This window comes from Nicotiana tabacum, chromosome 15, assembly GCF_000715075.1.
Source record: "Nicotiana tabacum cultivar K326 chromosome 15, ASM71507v2, whole genome shotgun sequence".
In the NCBI taxonomy this organism is placed as follows: domain Eukaryota; kingdom Viridiplantae; phylum Streptophyta; class Magnoliopsida; order Solanales; family Solanaceae; genus Nicotiana; species Nicotiana tabacum.
Genome location: NC_134094.1, coordinates 69,064,673 through 69,080,803, shown reverse-complemented (window position 1 = coordinate 69,080,803; position 16,131 = coordinate 69,064,673). Strand labels below are relative to the sequence as shown.

Below are 16,131 nucleotides of genomic sequence, written 5' to 3'. Positions count from 1 at the left end.
ATATTACTATTTCGAAACTCGCAAGTTCTAGTCTTTACGATCAAGCTACAACTTGTAGAAGCTTAGATAAGGGAAAGAGAAGAACAAACTTGCCTTGGAATAAGTAGAACCCACGAAACCTAGTCCCTATTCATCAAAAATCAGTCCCCCAATACAGCTACAAGAAGGAGAAAGGGAAATTAACAAGCTTTCCGGGTTTTTTAGTACTAGAATCTCTTTGTATCACCCGAAATCACCTAGGGTTTGTGTGGGATTTTTTGGGGAGGAGTTGCAGGGGTTTTCTCGTATGTTTTGATCAAGATATTATGTTTAAAATGTTAGATAATAATCCCATATAAAGGGCCCCTTGGCCGCCCTCAATCTGCCCCTTTTTGGTGATTTATTTTGTCCCTTCATTTAGGAAAGTAGGTGATGCACCTACTTGTCACCTACTGGTCTGCGCACTCTCGCGAGAATGCGAATATTTCTCTATTCTAATATTGTATAGATGAACGGTTTAATGTGTTAGAAAGTAGACTACTAGATATTCAATTTGGTATGTGGATCATCCCTTAATTGCAAGTATATTTGGAGAAAAGAACAACTACATTTGACCTAAGTTTCAACATATTTATGAATGTAACTTGTGATGACCTTTGCCAACTTTTGTTCCACAACTCGCTTGACTTCAAAACGTAATACGCGACTATCATTCGACTAATATAACTCATAACATAACCTCCTTATCATGTTAAGTACTCTAGTATCACCCCAAAGGTACATGTTATAATATTCCCAACTTGTCGACATTCGACGAAATTTATTTTCTTCAATTCGTTTAGCTTCTAAGCCTTCCAACACTCTTGGTTCTTGTTATTCATGATCTTAAATATTTGTAACATCCAAGGTAACATGATTAACTTACTTTATGTATGTTCAATGATGATCATATTTCTGAGCTAACATCAATTGACTTATGATGTAGTCTTACATACAAAAGCATGGGGTGTAACATCATTCCCCCTTTGGAACATTCGTCCTTGAATGTTGACAGATGCGCTTATCAGTCTCATAAGCTATAGCTCTTACGAATACTTTTATATTGTCCTTTCCATCTAGGAAACTGTTCTGCGAATAAATCTAAAGGCCAGGGCATTTCCCCCTTTAGGCCTCTCTCTCATACCACAACTCGTGGTCGGAATTCTTCCAATCTCGTAACTGTTGCTACCTTATGTCATGCAGCCAGTACAACTCTGTCCTTGTATGTGCGCCTATGCGACTCTTGTCTTCTTTTCTCTCCAGCTTTTAGCCAATCTCTAAGCCTCACTTTTTGAACATATACTGAACTATGACAAGCTATCCTTATAGGAATCTATAGGTGTACTAATGTTCTTTGCTCCATACTTTGTCGAACTTACGATTATTTCTATATCTTGTTTCATAGCCTTGGTTATCTATGCTTATGGCTTTACTACGACTAATTAGGTCATACTATGCCATAACTCTTACTTCAATTTATTATTACTGTGGTCTGCTACCTAACTTCAAGTTACTCTCTCGCTGCTTATCACATATGTATAAATCTAAGTCCTTTAATGCACATTATTGTTCATCTTAATAATGACGGCCTAATCTCATCTCATACTTTGTAACTTTTATCCAACCATTGTTGATTCACCTTAATGTTGATCCATAATCTATGAGTGATAACTTGAAACCTCTTATGTAATACATTCTCACTAGGGCTATCGTCTCATCGGGGAACATCTGAAGTTATTTGCCTGATCCACCTAGGCAAAATACTATACTCCAATAACCGTATTTCATAGCATGCCAATGTGATTCATCTTATAGGGGTATTCTAATCCCGTGCAATTCATGTAATACCTTTTCTTTAAATCATTACTTAGTCAAAGGACTATCCATCATCATCTTATCTATCATAATTACACCCTTATTCTACTACCAGGGAAGCATTCCATCTCTTCTAAATGCACCTAGTCTTAGACTCCTCCGAGTTCATTCAGGTTATACTGTGCTTTCTATAACTTACGGAAACCATCAGATCTCTTGTTTTGATGGGCTTAATTCTGAAGCCTTACCTATTCTTGTCACCTTCTCACTCACCTTTTCTTATCCTTACTCCTATCTACCTATAAAATTGTCGCTCTACCATACTTTAGCTTGCGACCTACAAATGTCTATTTATACTACTCGCAACCTTCCTTAAACTTGCTAGCACCATAGATCTCCTTCTGTGCCTTCTCAGTTGTCTTTAAATATAAGCAATTACTTTTCCTGGTCGTTCTGCCACTTGCTGCATGGATACTTGGCTTATCATAGTGCCCATGAATACTGGAATTACCTGTAACTCGTATGATCTCAAACATCACTTTTGACTTTCTATTCATTATTCACGATAGGTGCCACATTCTTATGTAGTGCATACAAAGTTGTAGTGGGACTGTTGTTACAAGATCATTTCTTCTTCAAGTTACTATGCTTAGGTTGAAGCCTTCCCCCTTATTTCCTCAGCTAGTTTTTTGGGGTAGTTCATCACAGCTTGATCCTATTCGGTCATCAAGGACCGAAGGTAACTAGCAATCCCCACGGGGGGGGGGGGGGGGCGTTAACTTACCTCTCGCACTGGCTCCTTATGTATCAAGTGTTTATTTGCACTTATTTATCAATGACATCCTGGTGCTGGAACCCTTACTGCCTCTCCCCGGCGTCGTGCTTCCATAATGTTCTAGAGTCATATCATATCTGTAGGATCTGAATAAATGCAATCTCATTCATTTCGCCTTTCTACCACGTTCTTCCTTTACTATTCCATAGTTACCTGAACCAGATAACTCCGACTTAATACCATATCACAACATGTTCTCCCTTTTGGGGAGTACTAACATTTAATGCTATGAAGATATACCTATAAATGTTTTACCTCTTCATTTTTAGTGTCTTTTCATATCTTTACGGACTCTTACTCGCCTTGAGGTAACCCTTATTTACCAGGGATACCTGATTTTTTTATGCATGACGGTGATACCTAGTGTAACGGGTACATTTAGTCCCTTAAGCTTAACTCTTCTCATAGTGCTTTCTTTAGGGAAGTGTCTTCCTGAATGACCTTTAAAGGTTATTCTTTTGTTTTCCATTCTATTATTACCGAAACGCGATCTCTGAAATTGTCATGATGTCGACTATTATCAAATCCTCCGGTCTATAATTCATGTTCGGTTTTATCTTGTTTACTAGACCATACTATTTTCTGTTACTCCGGGGGTCTAACTTTTTTTCTTCCGATAATCACATTCGAGTTACCAACTCATTTCTCGAAGTGAGGGCTTGACTTTGTGGCTTATACAGTTTTATTATCTCGAGGCATGTCACCTCTTGTCTTTTCCTTCACTTGACTATAGACTCTATCATGTCATATTTTGATTTACCGTTATCACCCATTTATCACATCTTACTCATAATGCTTCATATACTCTCTTCTTATTCTCTGACTAATATTTTTGTCTATCACTTTATTCTGAAAACATCAACAAAATGTTCTTTCACTTTTAGCTCCCCTTGCTTCATCTCACTGGCTCTTCGGGATGTCTAACTTTCTCTATTTTGTTTTACTAGGGGCAGGAGTCATACTAAGGTAAATATTTATCCCTTCTAGGATTCCAATGCCAACCTTCTAAATTTTTTCTGGACATTTTAGTATTTTCATATCTAAATGTACTATTCTAGAGTGCACCATCGAGGTGTGTCACAAGAAGAACTATTACCAGGTTTGCAATATCCTTCAAAAATGTTAGCTAATGCTAATAATTCATCCACCATTTTGGGTTACTCTAACCCTTACTGGATCATGATATCTCATCCTTCTCTTAAAACAATATCTGTTAGCTTTCATATGCATAACTAAGATGGGCGTGGACAATTGTACATACCTTTGTTACTATTGAAGGTAAGTTAGAATACTTATATTTCTCTGCCTGAATTGTAAAAGCTGATAATCTTCACTAACTTGGTACCTCGTACCCTTCTTCACCTTTCTTCTTTTACTTGTTGAAACTTGTATCTACCTTCTGATTCTCTTGTTGCTTTTTAAACCATATGTTGATACATATTCATGCCTTAGGGCTCCTTATCAAGAAGCTTACACGTCTTAGTACACACATAATCTACTGAAGATTTTACATTTACTCATCATAAGCATGATGTAAAATTGAGTTCCTCTGACTCAACTCTTCCACAACCACATTTAATCTCTTACCAACTGTCTTTGTGGATGTAGGTATTGTTCTATTACGAATAAAATAGAATTTAGGAGTTTGAATTCTTACAACTGAGCTCTACCACACGATCTAGAGTAAGAAGAAAGAATGACAGTCCTAAATGCCCTGTAGCCTCCAGCTTATAGGTGTGGTGCACAACACAGCCATAAACAAGACTCTACTAGACACGACTTGTAGACTCCCTAGGACAGAACAGCTCTAATACCACTTTTGTCGCAACCCAAACTGCAGGGCCGCGACAGTCACCTGGTGCCTTACTCAACCGAGTACTAACATAACATATCTTTCGTATCATATAATCATGGGTAATTGGTCTAGAAGGACCGTCATAAGATAACTAGAATAAAACATAAGGGGATACTCGACATAGGACGACCCAACATGGTATACAAACTCATACATGTGACATAAGGGCCTCTACGACTGAAATGATCATTTGTACACTCAAAACATAGGCCAACAAGGCCATACAATCATCCATATACATGACATAAGTCTATAAGCCTCTAAGAGTACATAAACATCATAAAGGCCGGGACAGGGCCTCGCCCTACCAATCTATACATGTGCAAAGCATACTGACCAAATAGGTAACTCCGGAGCAAGTGGAGTACACCAACACCTTCCGCTGAGCTAATAGCCTATTAGTAGGACTCTCAACCTTTCTATCAGGACGTGCGGGCATGAAACGCAGTGTCCCCAGGCAAAAGGGACGTCAGTATAAATAAAGTACCGAGTATGTAAGGCATGAAAAGTAGAATATAAAAGACATGAAAGAAACATGGAGTAAAGAACTTAACTTGTTAGTCTGAATAGCTCTGTGAATCATGAAACATTTATAATTTCATACACATGCATATAAATGTCATATCATGCATATGTATATGCGTACATAACGTCATCAAGCCTCTGAGGGCATCCCATCATATCATCTCGGCCTCTGTGGGTGAAATCATCAACGTATACCACTTGATCGGGTAGTGGTGCATATATAACGCCATAACCTTTCTCCATACCCCATACACATATAATATATATGTATATAACACCATCTGGTTATGGGTCAATGCACATGTTTAAATAAATGCAATGCATACGAAGTAAGTCAATAAGATCTCTCGGGATGTCATAAGATCAATATGCATTCGGTTAATATCATGAAATAAACTTTATCAACTTACGTATTTTCTGAGACCTATGAACAGACGATATAATAATAGGACCCATGGGGAATCAAGAGCATACCCTAGTACTTCTAAGAATAGAGTCATTTGTGAAAGTTGTGTTTTTGCTCTTTTCGTTGTATCATATGTCTCGTGCCAAAAGAAAAGAAAGGATAGCCTTAACATACCTTTGCAATCTTATCTCCAATTGTCAACCAAGCTCAATATGACCTTCTTACGTCTACAATGAGTACACCGACTTTGTCTTCATCATAAGTGTTGCACTTCATCAAATGGACAGCACCTCCCCCATTTTTACTACATTCCATAAGTTACTAAAAGTCACCAAACATCCCAAACAACAACAATACAATTCACAATAAGCTCTCTGATTACTTCAACTACCATTTTGAGCGACAAGCTCGGTTTGTGACTAAACGACTATAGTTTGAAACATCTTCTTCCTGCCAGAATTTATCAACAACATTAACTGCCACATATTCAATTATCCCTACTAAGTTTCAGCCACAATACAACTTTAAAATTACCCCATAATAGTCCCACAATTTTAGCATCTCAAAACTTATTTTTATGATTACTAAAGCACGTTTCCGACTTGTCTTTACTTTCAAATCGAGAAACACAACCAACAATATATAGTTAAGACTCTCCTCATATAAAACAAACTTGAATTTAACTTAAAATAAAGTTCATAACCAGCCAACAATGATGCCACAACAAACAACATACTACTCTTTCGATACTCGCAAGTTCTAGTCTTTACGATCGAGCTACAACTCGTAGAAGCTTAGATAAGGGAAAGAGAAGCATATATTTACCTTGGAATAAGTAAAACCCACGAAACCTAGTCCCTCTTCATCCAAAATCAGTCCCCCAATGTAGCTACAAGAAGGAGAAAGGGAAATTAGCAAGCTGTCCGGGTTTTTCTGTACTAGAATAGCTTCGTATCACCCGAAATCAACTAGGGTTTGTGTGAGATTTTTGGGGGAGGAGTTGCAGGGGTTTTCAACTATGTTTTGCTCATGATATTGTATTGAAAATGTGAGATAATCATCCCATATAAAGGGCCCCTTGGCCTCCCTCAATCTGCCCCTTTTTGGGGATTTATTTTGTCCCTTCATTTAGGCAAGTACGTGATGCACCTACTTGTCACCTACAACTCTGCGCAGTCTCGCAAAAATACGAATATTTCTCTACTCTGATATTGTAATAATGAACGGTTAAATGAATTAGAAAGTAGACTCGTAAATCTTCAATTTGGTATGTGGATCATCCCTTAATTCCAAGTATATTGGGATAAAAGCTTAGCTACATTTGACCTAAAGTTCAGAATATTTATGAATGTAACTTGTGATGACCTTTGCAAACTTTTGTTCCACAACTCGCTTGCCTTCAAAACGTAATACATGACTATCATACGACTAATATAACTCATAACATAACGTCCTTATCATGTTAAGCACCCTTGTATCAACCCAAAGATACATGTTATAACATTCCCAACTTGTCGACATTCAACGAAACTTATTTTCTTCAATTCGTTTAGCTTCTAAGCCTTTCAACACTCTTGGTTCTTGTTATTCATGATCTCAAATAGTTGTAACGTCTAAGGTAACATAATTAACTTACTTTATATATTTTCATTGATGATCCTATTTCTGAGTTTATATCAATTGACTTACTACGTACTCTTTCGTACGAAAGAATGGGGTGTAACAAGGTGATGCTGCTAGCCTGCCCGACTCATAGGTGTGCCACCACCTCTTGGCCGAACCAAGAATCTAAATAATAATAAAGTCTAGTGTAATGACCCTGTCACGCCCCAAAACCGAGGAGCGCGACCGGAGCTCAACCGAGTGAAAATGATCGAGCAAGCCTGTTAGATTTCATTCCACCTAAACTCATCCACGAATGGAGATAAGACATATTTTCATTAATTAGACAAAATGGTGTTCATGTCTACAATACCAATTCATTTCCAATAGCTTCATCTTTTTTAATGTCTCGAATGGACAAGTAATACAACTACAACATAACATATTTTGTCTTTTCCAGCACCAATACACAAACCACACTATGTATACGGAGCCTCTATGGATAAAGAAGAGTACAATGATAATGCCGGCAACAAGGGCCCGGCTATACCTCAAACGGAATACATAAGGTACAAAAGATACATGACCCCAGAATGAAGTGGGGCTCACCAAGTCAGCTGGGAAGAAGGTGTATTGCTATCACTGATCAATGTATCCTGCTGTGGAACCACCTGCATCCATTGAAAGATGCAGCGCCCCCGGCAAAAGGGACGTTAGTACTGTCGAATAGCACTAGTATGTATAACTAAACAGTCCCTCAATAGAATGACAAATAATACAGCAAGATTATCATAATATCAATGAAAGCCTTAATTAACATCAAACCTCAATTTAGGATCAAGACAGTGTTCAAATAAATTCCCATATCTCACATTGGGCAATTTTTAGTATCGACATACCATTGTCCACAATACCATTATTCACAAAACCAGTACCACCATACTCTTAGCACGGAGTCCGATCACAACCCGATCGGCTAAGCCATCTCATTGGAGACATCAACCATAATTTCTCTCAATATCAATACCACTATCTTTAACATGGAGTCCGATCATGACCCGATCGGCTAGGCTATCCATTAGGGACATCAACCACAATTACCATCAATACTAATACCACCGTAAATTTAGTACAGAGTCCGATCACGACCCGATCGGCTAGGCCGTCTTATTTGAAGACATCAACCAAAATCTCAATTTCAATTACAATTTCCAGCACAATCACCACCATGTGTGCAGCATGGTGTCCGATCACGACCCGATCGGCTAGGCCATCTCATTAGAGACATCAACCTTTTTATATCAATCAATCTTATCCCAATTAAGAGGAATAATTGTATCACATCAATCTCATCCCAAATAAGGGGAATAATTCACAAAAATAACATAAGTACAAATGTATTTACCTCATCATCTTCCACATTGTATAAATCTCCACTAGTATTTTCAACCAATAATAACAACAATATTTTCTTGGTTCTTTTGGCCATTCACCAGATTCTTTATTCAAGGCACGGTGGCCATATTTGTTATTCCACACTTTTATTTCTTCTCTTTCATGTATCATCATCATAAATATCAACATACATATAATATCCTAGAAATCACAACTTTAAGGTCATTTGAAATGACCAATTTAAGTACTATAGATTTCTTTCCGAGAAGTGGAGTAAAACGATTGGCAATTGATGCGCAAGTTTAAATCATCAGCAAATAACACACCATTTATTCTCGACACATTTTCCTCCACAAGGGGCAATACACAATTTCCACTCACGAATATGTAAGAATGCAAAACACATTGGAAATACTCACAAAGCATAGTATTTGTTAAAATAGCCACTTATGGCATGACTTGAGTACGTAAGCTTTTAGGCAATTCTATTTTCACATCATTTCATTTCATTGGCACTAATGGCCATAATTATAAGATCATGCTTGGCACGTTGGCCATATTCAGTGTTTCATGTTCACCTTATCAATTTCAAATATCATTATCATCATCAACAACCAATACAATTCAAATCAAGGTGTGTAGTAAACATGTGAGCAATTTAGAGTCTAAGGCACATAGAGATATTTCACAAAATTTGGCATATTAGTCTTCATTTGAACTTGACTTAAAGTCGAAACATTATTAATGCACAACCCATATTTTAACACATCCTCAATTGGTAACATAACATGAATAAAGCATTTGGGATGCTTGTTGAACATATATCTATCAACCCAATCTTACTCGGAATAGCCAGTTTCACAATGAATCACTCGGGACTTACATAATTTACATGAATATCGTGGGATTCAATTCTAAGAGAAGAGTTTAGCCAACATACCTTGCTTTGAGCTTTCCTTAAATTACTACAACGTTCTGAAAATTCTAGCAATCCCAATCTATTTTGAGACATAACCAAATTAAACCATTATTAGGAAGATACTCATGGTCACAGCTCATTGGAGCATTTTATCTAACAATTATGTGCAAATTAGTTACAAGATTCTTCCACAAGGTTTCTTTCACCTCACAACCCAATTTTTACCCATTTGAGCTCAACAATCTCCCCATAAAACTTATTGGTACATGAATGTATAAATAATACTCTCACACCCAAGAATCATACTCCAAATCAACCACCTTTTACCCAAATTTGAAATTGAAAATTAGGGTATGGAACCTTACCTCTTAGATGAAGAACTTGAGGGATTTCTTGTTGGATTTCAAGGCTTGGACAAGATCTTGATGAACAAAGCACTTGAGCTTCTTCCTCTCTCTAGAACCCTCTCACTTCTCTCTAAAAATATCAGATTTTTGCTCCAAAATGAGCTTCAAGGCTTATTTATCGAAGTTGGGTCGGGTTATAACAATAGAAGAATGGATACTCCAAATATTCTGGATCGCACGATAGGCCTGGCCTCGCCAGGCTAAAGCCTGGTATTATCTCGCTTTAGCCTGGCCTCGCCAGGCTAAAGCCTGGTCTTAGCTCGCTTTAGCCTGGCCTCGCCAGCTACAGGCCATCCTTTGTGTATTTCATCATAACTTCTTGTAGGAATGTCCGAATGACAAACGGTTTAAAGCGTTAGAAACTAGACTCAAAGGGCTTTAATTTGATAGGTAGATCACCTCATAAGTCGTTATAGTTTGGTATAAGCATACATTTGAAGTAGGATCTTGTGCGAATTGAGACATCCTTTCCACTTAATGTATCCTACTTGTTCCACACAAATTATTTCTATTCACAAAACTCCTTAATATGTTTCAACACACCTTAAACATATACATTTCATTTCGAAATAATATGGTTCTATCCCATGGGTATCCATTATTACTCTAACACGTTATTCCCAAATATCGTTGGCGTACTTTAAAATATTAAATCGTTAGAAAATTTTTTCGAGGCCTTACAGACCACTTGTAGGTGATACAGCACCATACATTAAATAACATGTCCCATTTGTTACACTAGTAATGCAAGATTGAGGATGAGTAACTGATGAGTAACTGCAGGGACTATCTTATGTTTGATATCTTGGAGAAGCCATTATATTTAACATTAGTACACAAATGTACTGATTCATTAATCTAGAGCTCTCCTTTTTACAATCCTAACCCTTAGGTTTGGAGTTTGTAGCTTGTCAATATTTAATATTCTCCGCCATGTACTGGGCAGTTCAGATAAAGAGAGGAAATTGATTTGTACCTGCACCAGAAAACACTATATTAGCTATAAAATCTATAAGAGTATTACCTTCTCTGAATATATGTTCAAGGATCACATTGAAATGATTTTTCATCTCCTTAATTTTTTGAACTTCTACACTTGTACACCAGGGTGAGTCCCATTCCCTTTCTAAGACTTTCTTCGAAGTCAATGAGTCAGTCTCTAATATCAGTGGGTGCTTCTCGTGTGTAACACAGTATTCCAGTCCCAGGAGTATTGCTTGTGCTTCAGCTACAACATTTGTGGTCACACCTATGTCTACTGACTTTGCATACACTAGATCTTCAGCTTCATCTCTAACACAGAATCCAATTGAGCTAGGCCCTGGGTTTCCTTTGGAGGCTCCATCAGTGTTACACTTATACTAGCCTGCATGTGGAGGTTGCCAATTAACTTTCTTGGTGATCAGTATTGGCTTGTATGCTTCAAAGAATTGGATCATATCTGGCCACAAAGCCAGTATGTTTGTTAGCTATGGATACCTTGTCTTTTCCAAGTAATGAAGTATGTTGTTGACTTCATGTATGACTCTATTTGTTGAGACCGTTCCTCCATACTTTCCTGTGTTTCTCCTTTTCCATAGTTCCCATGTAATGATAGCTAGTGTTGATTTAAATAAAGGTTGCAATTTTGGACAACATTTTGCATTCTACCATTCTCGTACCACTTGCTTCACTTGTATTACTGGTTCAGTAATGCCTGCAGCTGCCATAAACTATTTCCATACTTTTGTTGATGTATTGCTTGTCAGAAAAATATATTCCTATGTCTCTTCCTGGGGATATTGACAGCACCAATATCTGGAAACACATATGTATCCCTTTTTCCTCCATAAGTCATCAGTTGACAGTTTGTGTCTCCATAATCTCCATAAGGAGAATGAGATCTTGAATGGTAGTCCTTTTGTCCATATTTTTCCGAATTCCTGATTTGGATTTACTCGATGCCTTAGGATTTGCCAAGCACTATTGATAGTAAACTTGCCTGATGAAGTTGGCATCCAATATGGTTTATCCCGCTACTCCTCTCTACTATCATAATGGAACTTTTTTATATGTTCAGCAATGTCTTCTAGGAAATTCTGGTCAATTAGTGTGCCATTCCATTCTCTTCCTTGCCTCAGTTCTGCCACCTCTTGTAAGTTCTCCTCAATTTTGAAGTCTGGAGGTAGGACTTGATACAGAGCTCCCAGTCCAATCCAATTTTCATGCCATATGTTTGTTGTGTCACTTTTCATCTCCCATAGTATCTCATGCTCTACATGTTCCCTTGCATTCAGCATTTGTTTCCGCACATGGGATCCTTGTTTGAATTGTACTTTAGTAGGTATCTCTTTTTTGTAGTACTTATTCCACATGTAGTTTGACCACAAAGATTTTGCAGTCCTAAATCTCCACCACAGGTTCAAAAATAATTCCTTTGATACATCATTCAATGATCTAAAGCCAAGGCCTCTTTCATCTTTAGGAGTACATAGCTTCTGCCAACTTGCCCAATGTCTGCTCCTCCCTTCTTCCTTTGTGCTCCAAAAGAATCTGGCAAATATTTTGTGTAGGTGTTTCAGAATGTTTTGAGGTGGATCCAGTACTGAGAGTAGGTATACTGGCATACTTTGCAGAACACTAGTGATTAGTAATGCTTTTCCTCCAGATGATAATAGTTTCCCTTTCCAAGCATGTAGCTTATCCTTCAGTTTTTTGATAAGACCTTGATAATAGTCTTTCCTTCTTCTAGTGTAGAAGATGGGGCACCCTAGATACATGAATGGAAACTGACCTCTCGTGAATCCTGTGATGTCTTCCACTTTCTATATTAGAGAATTAGCAGCATTTGCATGCATATGGTAGGAGCTCTTGGCCCTGTTGATTTGCTGACTAGAGATTTGTTCATAGCTGCTTAATACTGTCATGATCTTCGTCAAGGAGGGTTGATGAGCTGATGCAAAAATTATGGTATCATCAGCATATGCTACGTGGATTAGGTGTTCTGTCCACTTGGGCATACCAAATCCCCGAAATGATTCATCCTCAAATAATCTGTTTAGTGACCTAGAGAGTACCTCTGCAGACAGTATGAATAGTGATGGGGAGAGTGGATCTCCTTGCTTCACTCCCCTTGTTGATTTGAAGAATCCTGACGATTGTCCATTAACTAATATTGAGTACCAATTGTTGGATAATAGGTTCTAGATCAAGGTGATGAAACGATCTGCAAACCCCATTTTTCTTAATACCTGCATCAAATACTTCCATGATACTCTTTCATACGCCTTCGACATGTCAAGTTTAATCACCAAATTAGCAGGTTTACCCCTCTTCCTTATGTCTATGACTATTTCTTGTGTAAGAAGTATGTTTTCAAATATGCTTCTTCCTTTCACAAATCCAGATTTATTTGGAGAGATATACTCAGGCAAGAACTTTTCTAATCTGTTATGTAGACATTTGGATAGTACTTTGTTGATGAAATTGCTCAAACTGATGGGTCTTAGGTCTGAAAATGATTATGGTATTTGTTTCTTTGGTAGCATAACCATGTTTGTGTGAGTGATGGATTTTGGTAATGCTACCCCTCCAAAGAAATGTAATTACATGTTGTGAATGTCATTGGAGATGATCTCCCAACTTTCTTGATAAAACATGCCAGTGAATCCATCGGGGCCACTGGAACTGTTTCCATTTAACTCAAAAATAACTGCTTTAACCTCTTCCAACGTTGGATACCTACATAACTCCATGTTCTGTTCCATAGATACCATAGTAGGAACATTGTTAATCATTGAAAATTCTGTAGGGTCTCCTTGTATTGAGAACTGATTTTGAAAGAATTCAACTGCGGCAATAGAAATTTGATCTTGGTCTTCAAGCCAATTCCCTATTCCATTCTGGATCCTTTTTATTTGTAACTTCTTCCTCTTTCCATTGACATGATTGTGGAAGAAGCTTGTATTTCTATCACCCTCAGCAAATCATGTCATTCCAGCTTTCTGCTTCCAGTACTGCTCCTCCAAAATTAGGTATTTCTTTAATCCTGATTGAGTTCTCTGAAGGATGATTCTGTTCTCTATTGTTGGCTCCTCCTCAAACAACATTTCTTTAACCTTCACAATATCTTCTAGTATTGCCAATTGTTTGAATATGTCCCCAAAGGTCTGCCTACTCCATTGTGATAGTGTTGTCTTTACTTTCTTCAGCTTATGCTTGAACATCAAAAAGGGATCTCCAATGAAATCTGCATGCCAGTTCTGTTTTACTACTTCCATGAAGGTTTCATGCTTTGTCCAGAAATTCAAGAATCTGAATGGTCTAGCAAAGTTTGCAGCATTTGTTTCTCCAGTAATCAGTAATGGCGCATGATCTGATCCAGTTCGAATTAAGTGCTCAACTTCTATTGTAGGAAGCATATTTTGAAATGGTAAATTCACAAATATCCTATCCAATCGTTTGAATAAATAGGCTGCATTAGGCCTGCCTTTCCACCAAGTGAATGGACTGCCCTTATATCCTTGATCAAATAATCCATGTGAGTTTGTACAGAAGGAAAAATCATCATATTCTGGCGGATGTACTGGTAAGCCCCCTATTTTCTCATCTTCATGTTACACCATATTGAAATCCCCTCCTACTAGCCAGGGTAACTCCATATCACTTGCCAAATAATACAAATTATCCAAGCGTTCCAATCTCTCCAAAGATGAGCATTTTGCATACACAAATATCATTATTAATAGTTGTTCAAGTTCTTGGTGTAATACCTTCACTGTCACCTGTTGTTCTGTCTCCATAACTAATTCCCACTCCACTATATCATCAAAGAATAACCATATCTTCCCATTGATATTTGAAAATGCGCTATCCATATTTAGCCTTCGTTTGTACCTTTGAATATGCCTTGCATTATGGAAAGTTTCCATTAATGTGATGGCAAAGAATTTGTGCTCCCTTTGCATATTAATCACCCATGGAAAGTCCTGTTAAGTGTTGACAGACCTGATATTCCAAATGAGTGTTTTAATTATTATTTGGAGTGTGATGTTGCCCTCCTGGGCAGTATTCTTGTTGGTTTTTGTAGCTCTTTGTTCTGAATTTGCTTCCTTGACTTCTTGCCTCCTTTTGAATTAAATCTAGGGGATAGGTCAGCTTCTCTTTTCACTTGGTGGAAGTTCCCAGCATTTGATTCATTATCCTCTTCTTTTTCAATTTGATGTTGCTTCAGTAGAACCATGTCAACAAGTTCCAAATTGCGAGTGACTAGGTCCTGCAGTGTATGTAATGGTGACTTAACTGGAGCATTTAGTCGCAATTGCATACCCTGTTATGTGGCTGATGAACAAGCTATTTGCATATTTCCAGATTCCCTCGTAACAATCGCCTGATCCTCATTCACCTTCTCATATTGCACCAACACCCTATTAGTCTCATGTAATTGAGAGCCATCTCCCCCCAAGTCATGAAGCTGGTCACTATCATATTCATCACCAGAAACTAATTTTTCTTCAGCCTGCATATGCTTGTGTTCATCCTCCTCGATTTTTTCAATTGGCACTGCTCCACCATTATTGCAGTTATTTCATTTTTGTTGGGGCCTGCTTCCTTAAGAATATTTGTGCGTGACTCTTTTGTCATTGTTCTTATTGTCTCAAATTGAGATGAATGTGCTTCTGTTCGTTCAACTCCCACTTCCTTGGTCCTAGATGGTGGTGTTATTTAAGATCCATCCTCTACTGCTACTGTTTCCTCTGATTTATTCAGTGCTACTACAGATGATGAAGGTGCATTATGTGTTTCAGTGATAGTCAATGCAACTTCTTCCCTTTACCTTGTCAATTGCCTCATTTTCTATTGGCTGGGATTATTTTTGGACTTGGACATGATTGTTTGTATCTCCATAGCTTTTCCTTGATCTACCATACTCCTATGATCTTCCTCTTGAAAATTCATAATCTGCCCAGTTCACTCCCTGTATTAACTATCCCAATGGTAGCAGGTCCTTCAACCCTTTCCTACAAATCATGAGGCTCATCAACTCTTCCTTCGACATCATTAATCTCCACCCTTTCCTATGCCTTTTTTGGGTTCTCTAGTTGATTGGAAATCATATTTGTTGTCTGGGTGATCTCGGGTGGTTGGTTCTTATTAATTATGTGCATTGGTTGATTGTTTTTCTATTGTTTGGTCTTGACATTAATACTTTTGAAATTCTTCCTCTTTTGTGATTGCCACTGATCCTTGGAATGGTTATTCCTCACTACTAGTTGTATTGCTTGCTTCTGTTTGTGTCCTTTTGTTGCTTCCTTGCTTTGATCCTGTGTTACCTGTTGTTGCTTTTCAGTTTTGTCCTTGTACTACATTTGTACT

The 16,131-nt window shown here is 37.8% G+C and overlaps 2 protein-coding genes across 2 annotated transcripts; both read right to left on the bottom strand.

The window, feature by feature from the left end:
• Nucleotides 1–11,792: 11,792 nt before the first annotated feature.
• LOC142169669 (uncharacterized) lies at nt 11,793–13,553 on the bottom strand. Its single transcript, XM_075231565.1, has 3 exons — nt 13,366–13,553; nt 13,008–13,203; nt 11,793–12,581 (listed from the first exon to the last, which is right to left on the bottom strand). The coding sequence occupies exons 1-3, from the start codon at nt 13,551–13,553 to the stop codon at nt 11,793–11,795; spliced, it is 1,173 nt and encodes a 390-aa protein (XP_075087666.1).
• A 189-nt stretch (nt 13,554–13,742) lies between these two features.
• LOC142169668 (uncharacterized) lies at nt 13,743–14,177 on the bottom strand. The gene has a single exon (XM_075231564.1). The coding sequence runs from the start codon at nt 14,175–14,177 to the stop codon at nt 13,743–13,745; it is 435 nt and encodes a 144-aa protein (XP_075087665.1).
• Nucleotides 14,178–16,131: the final 1,954 nt, after the last annotated feature.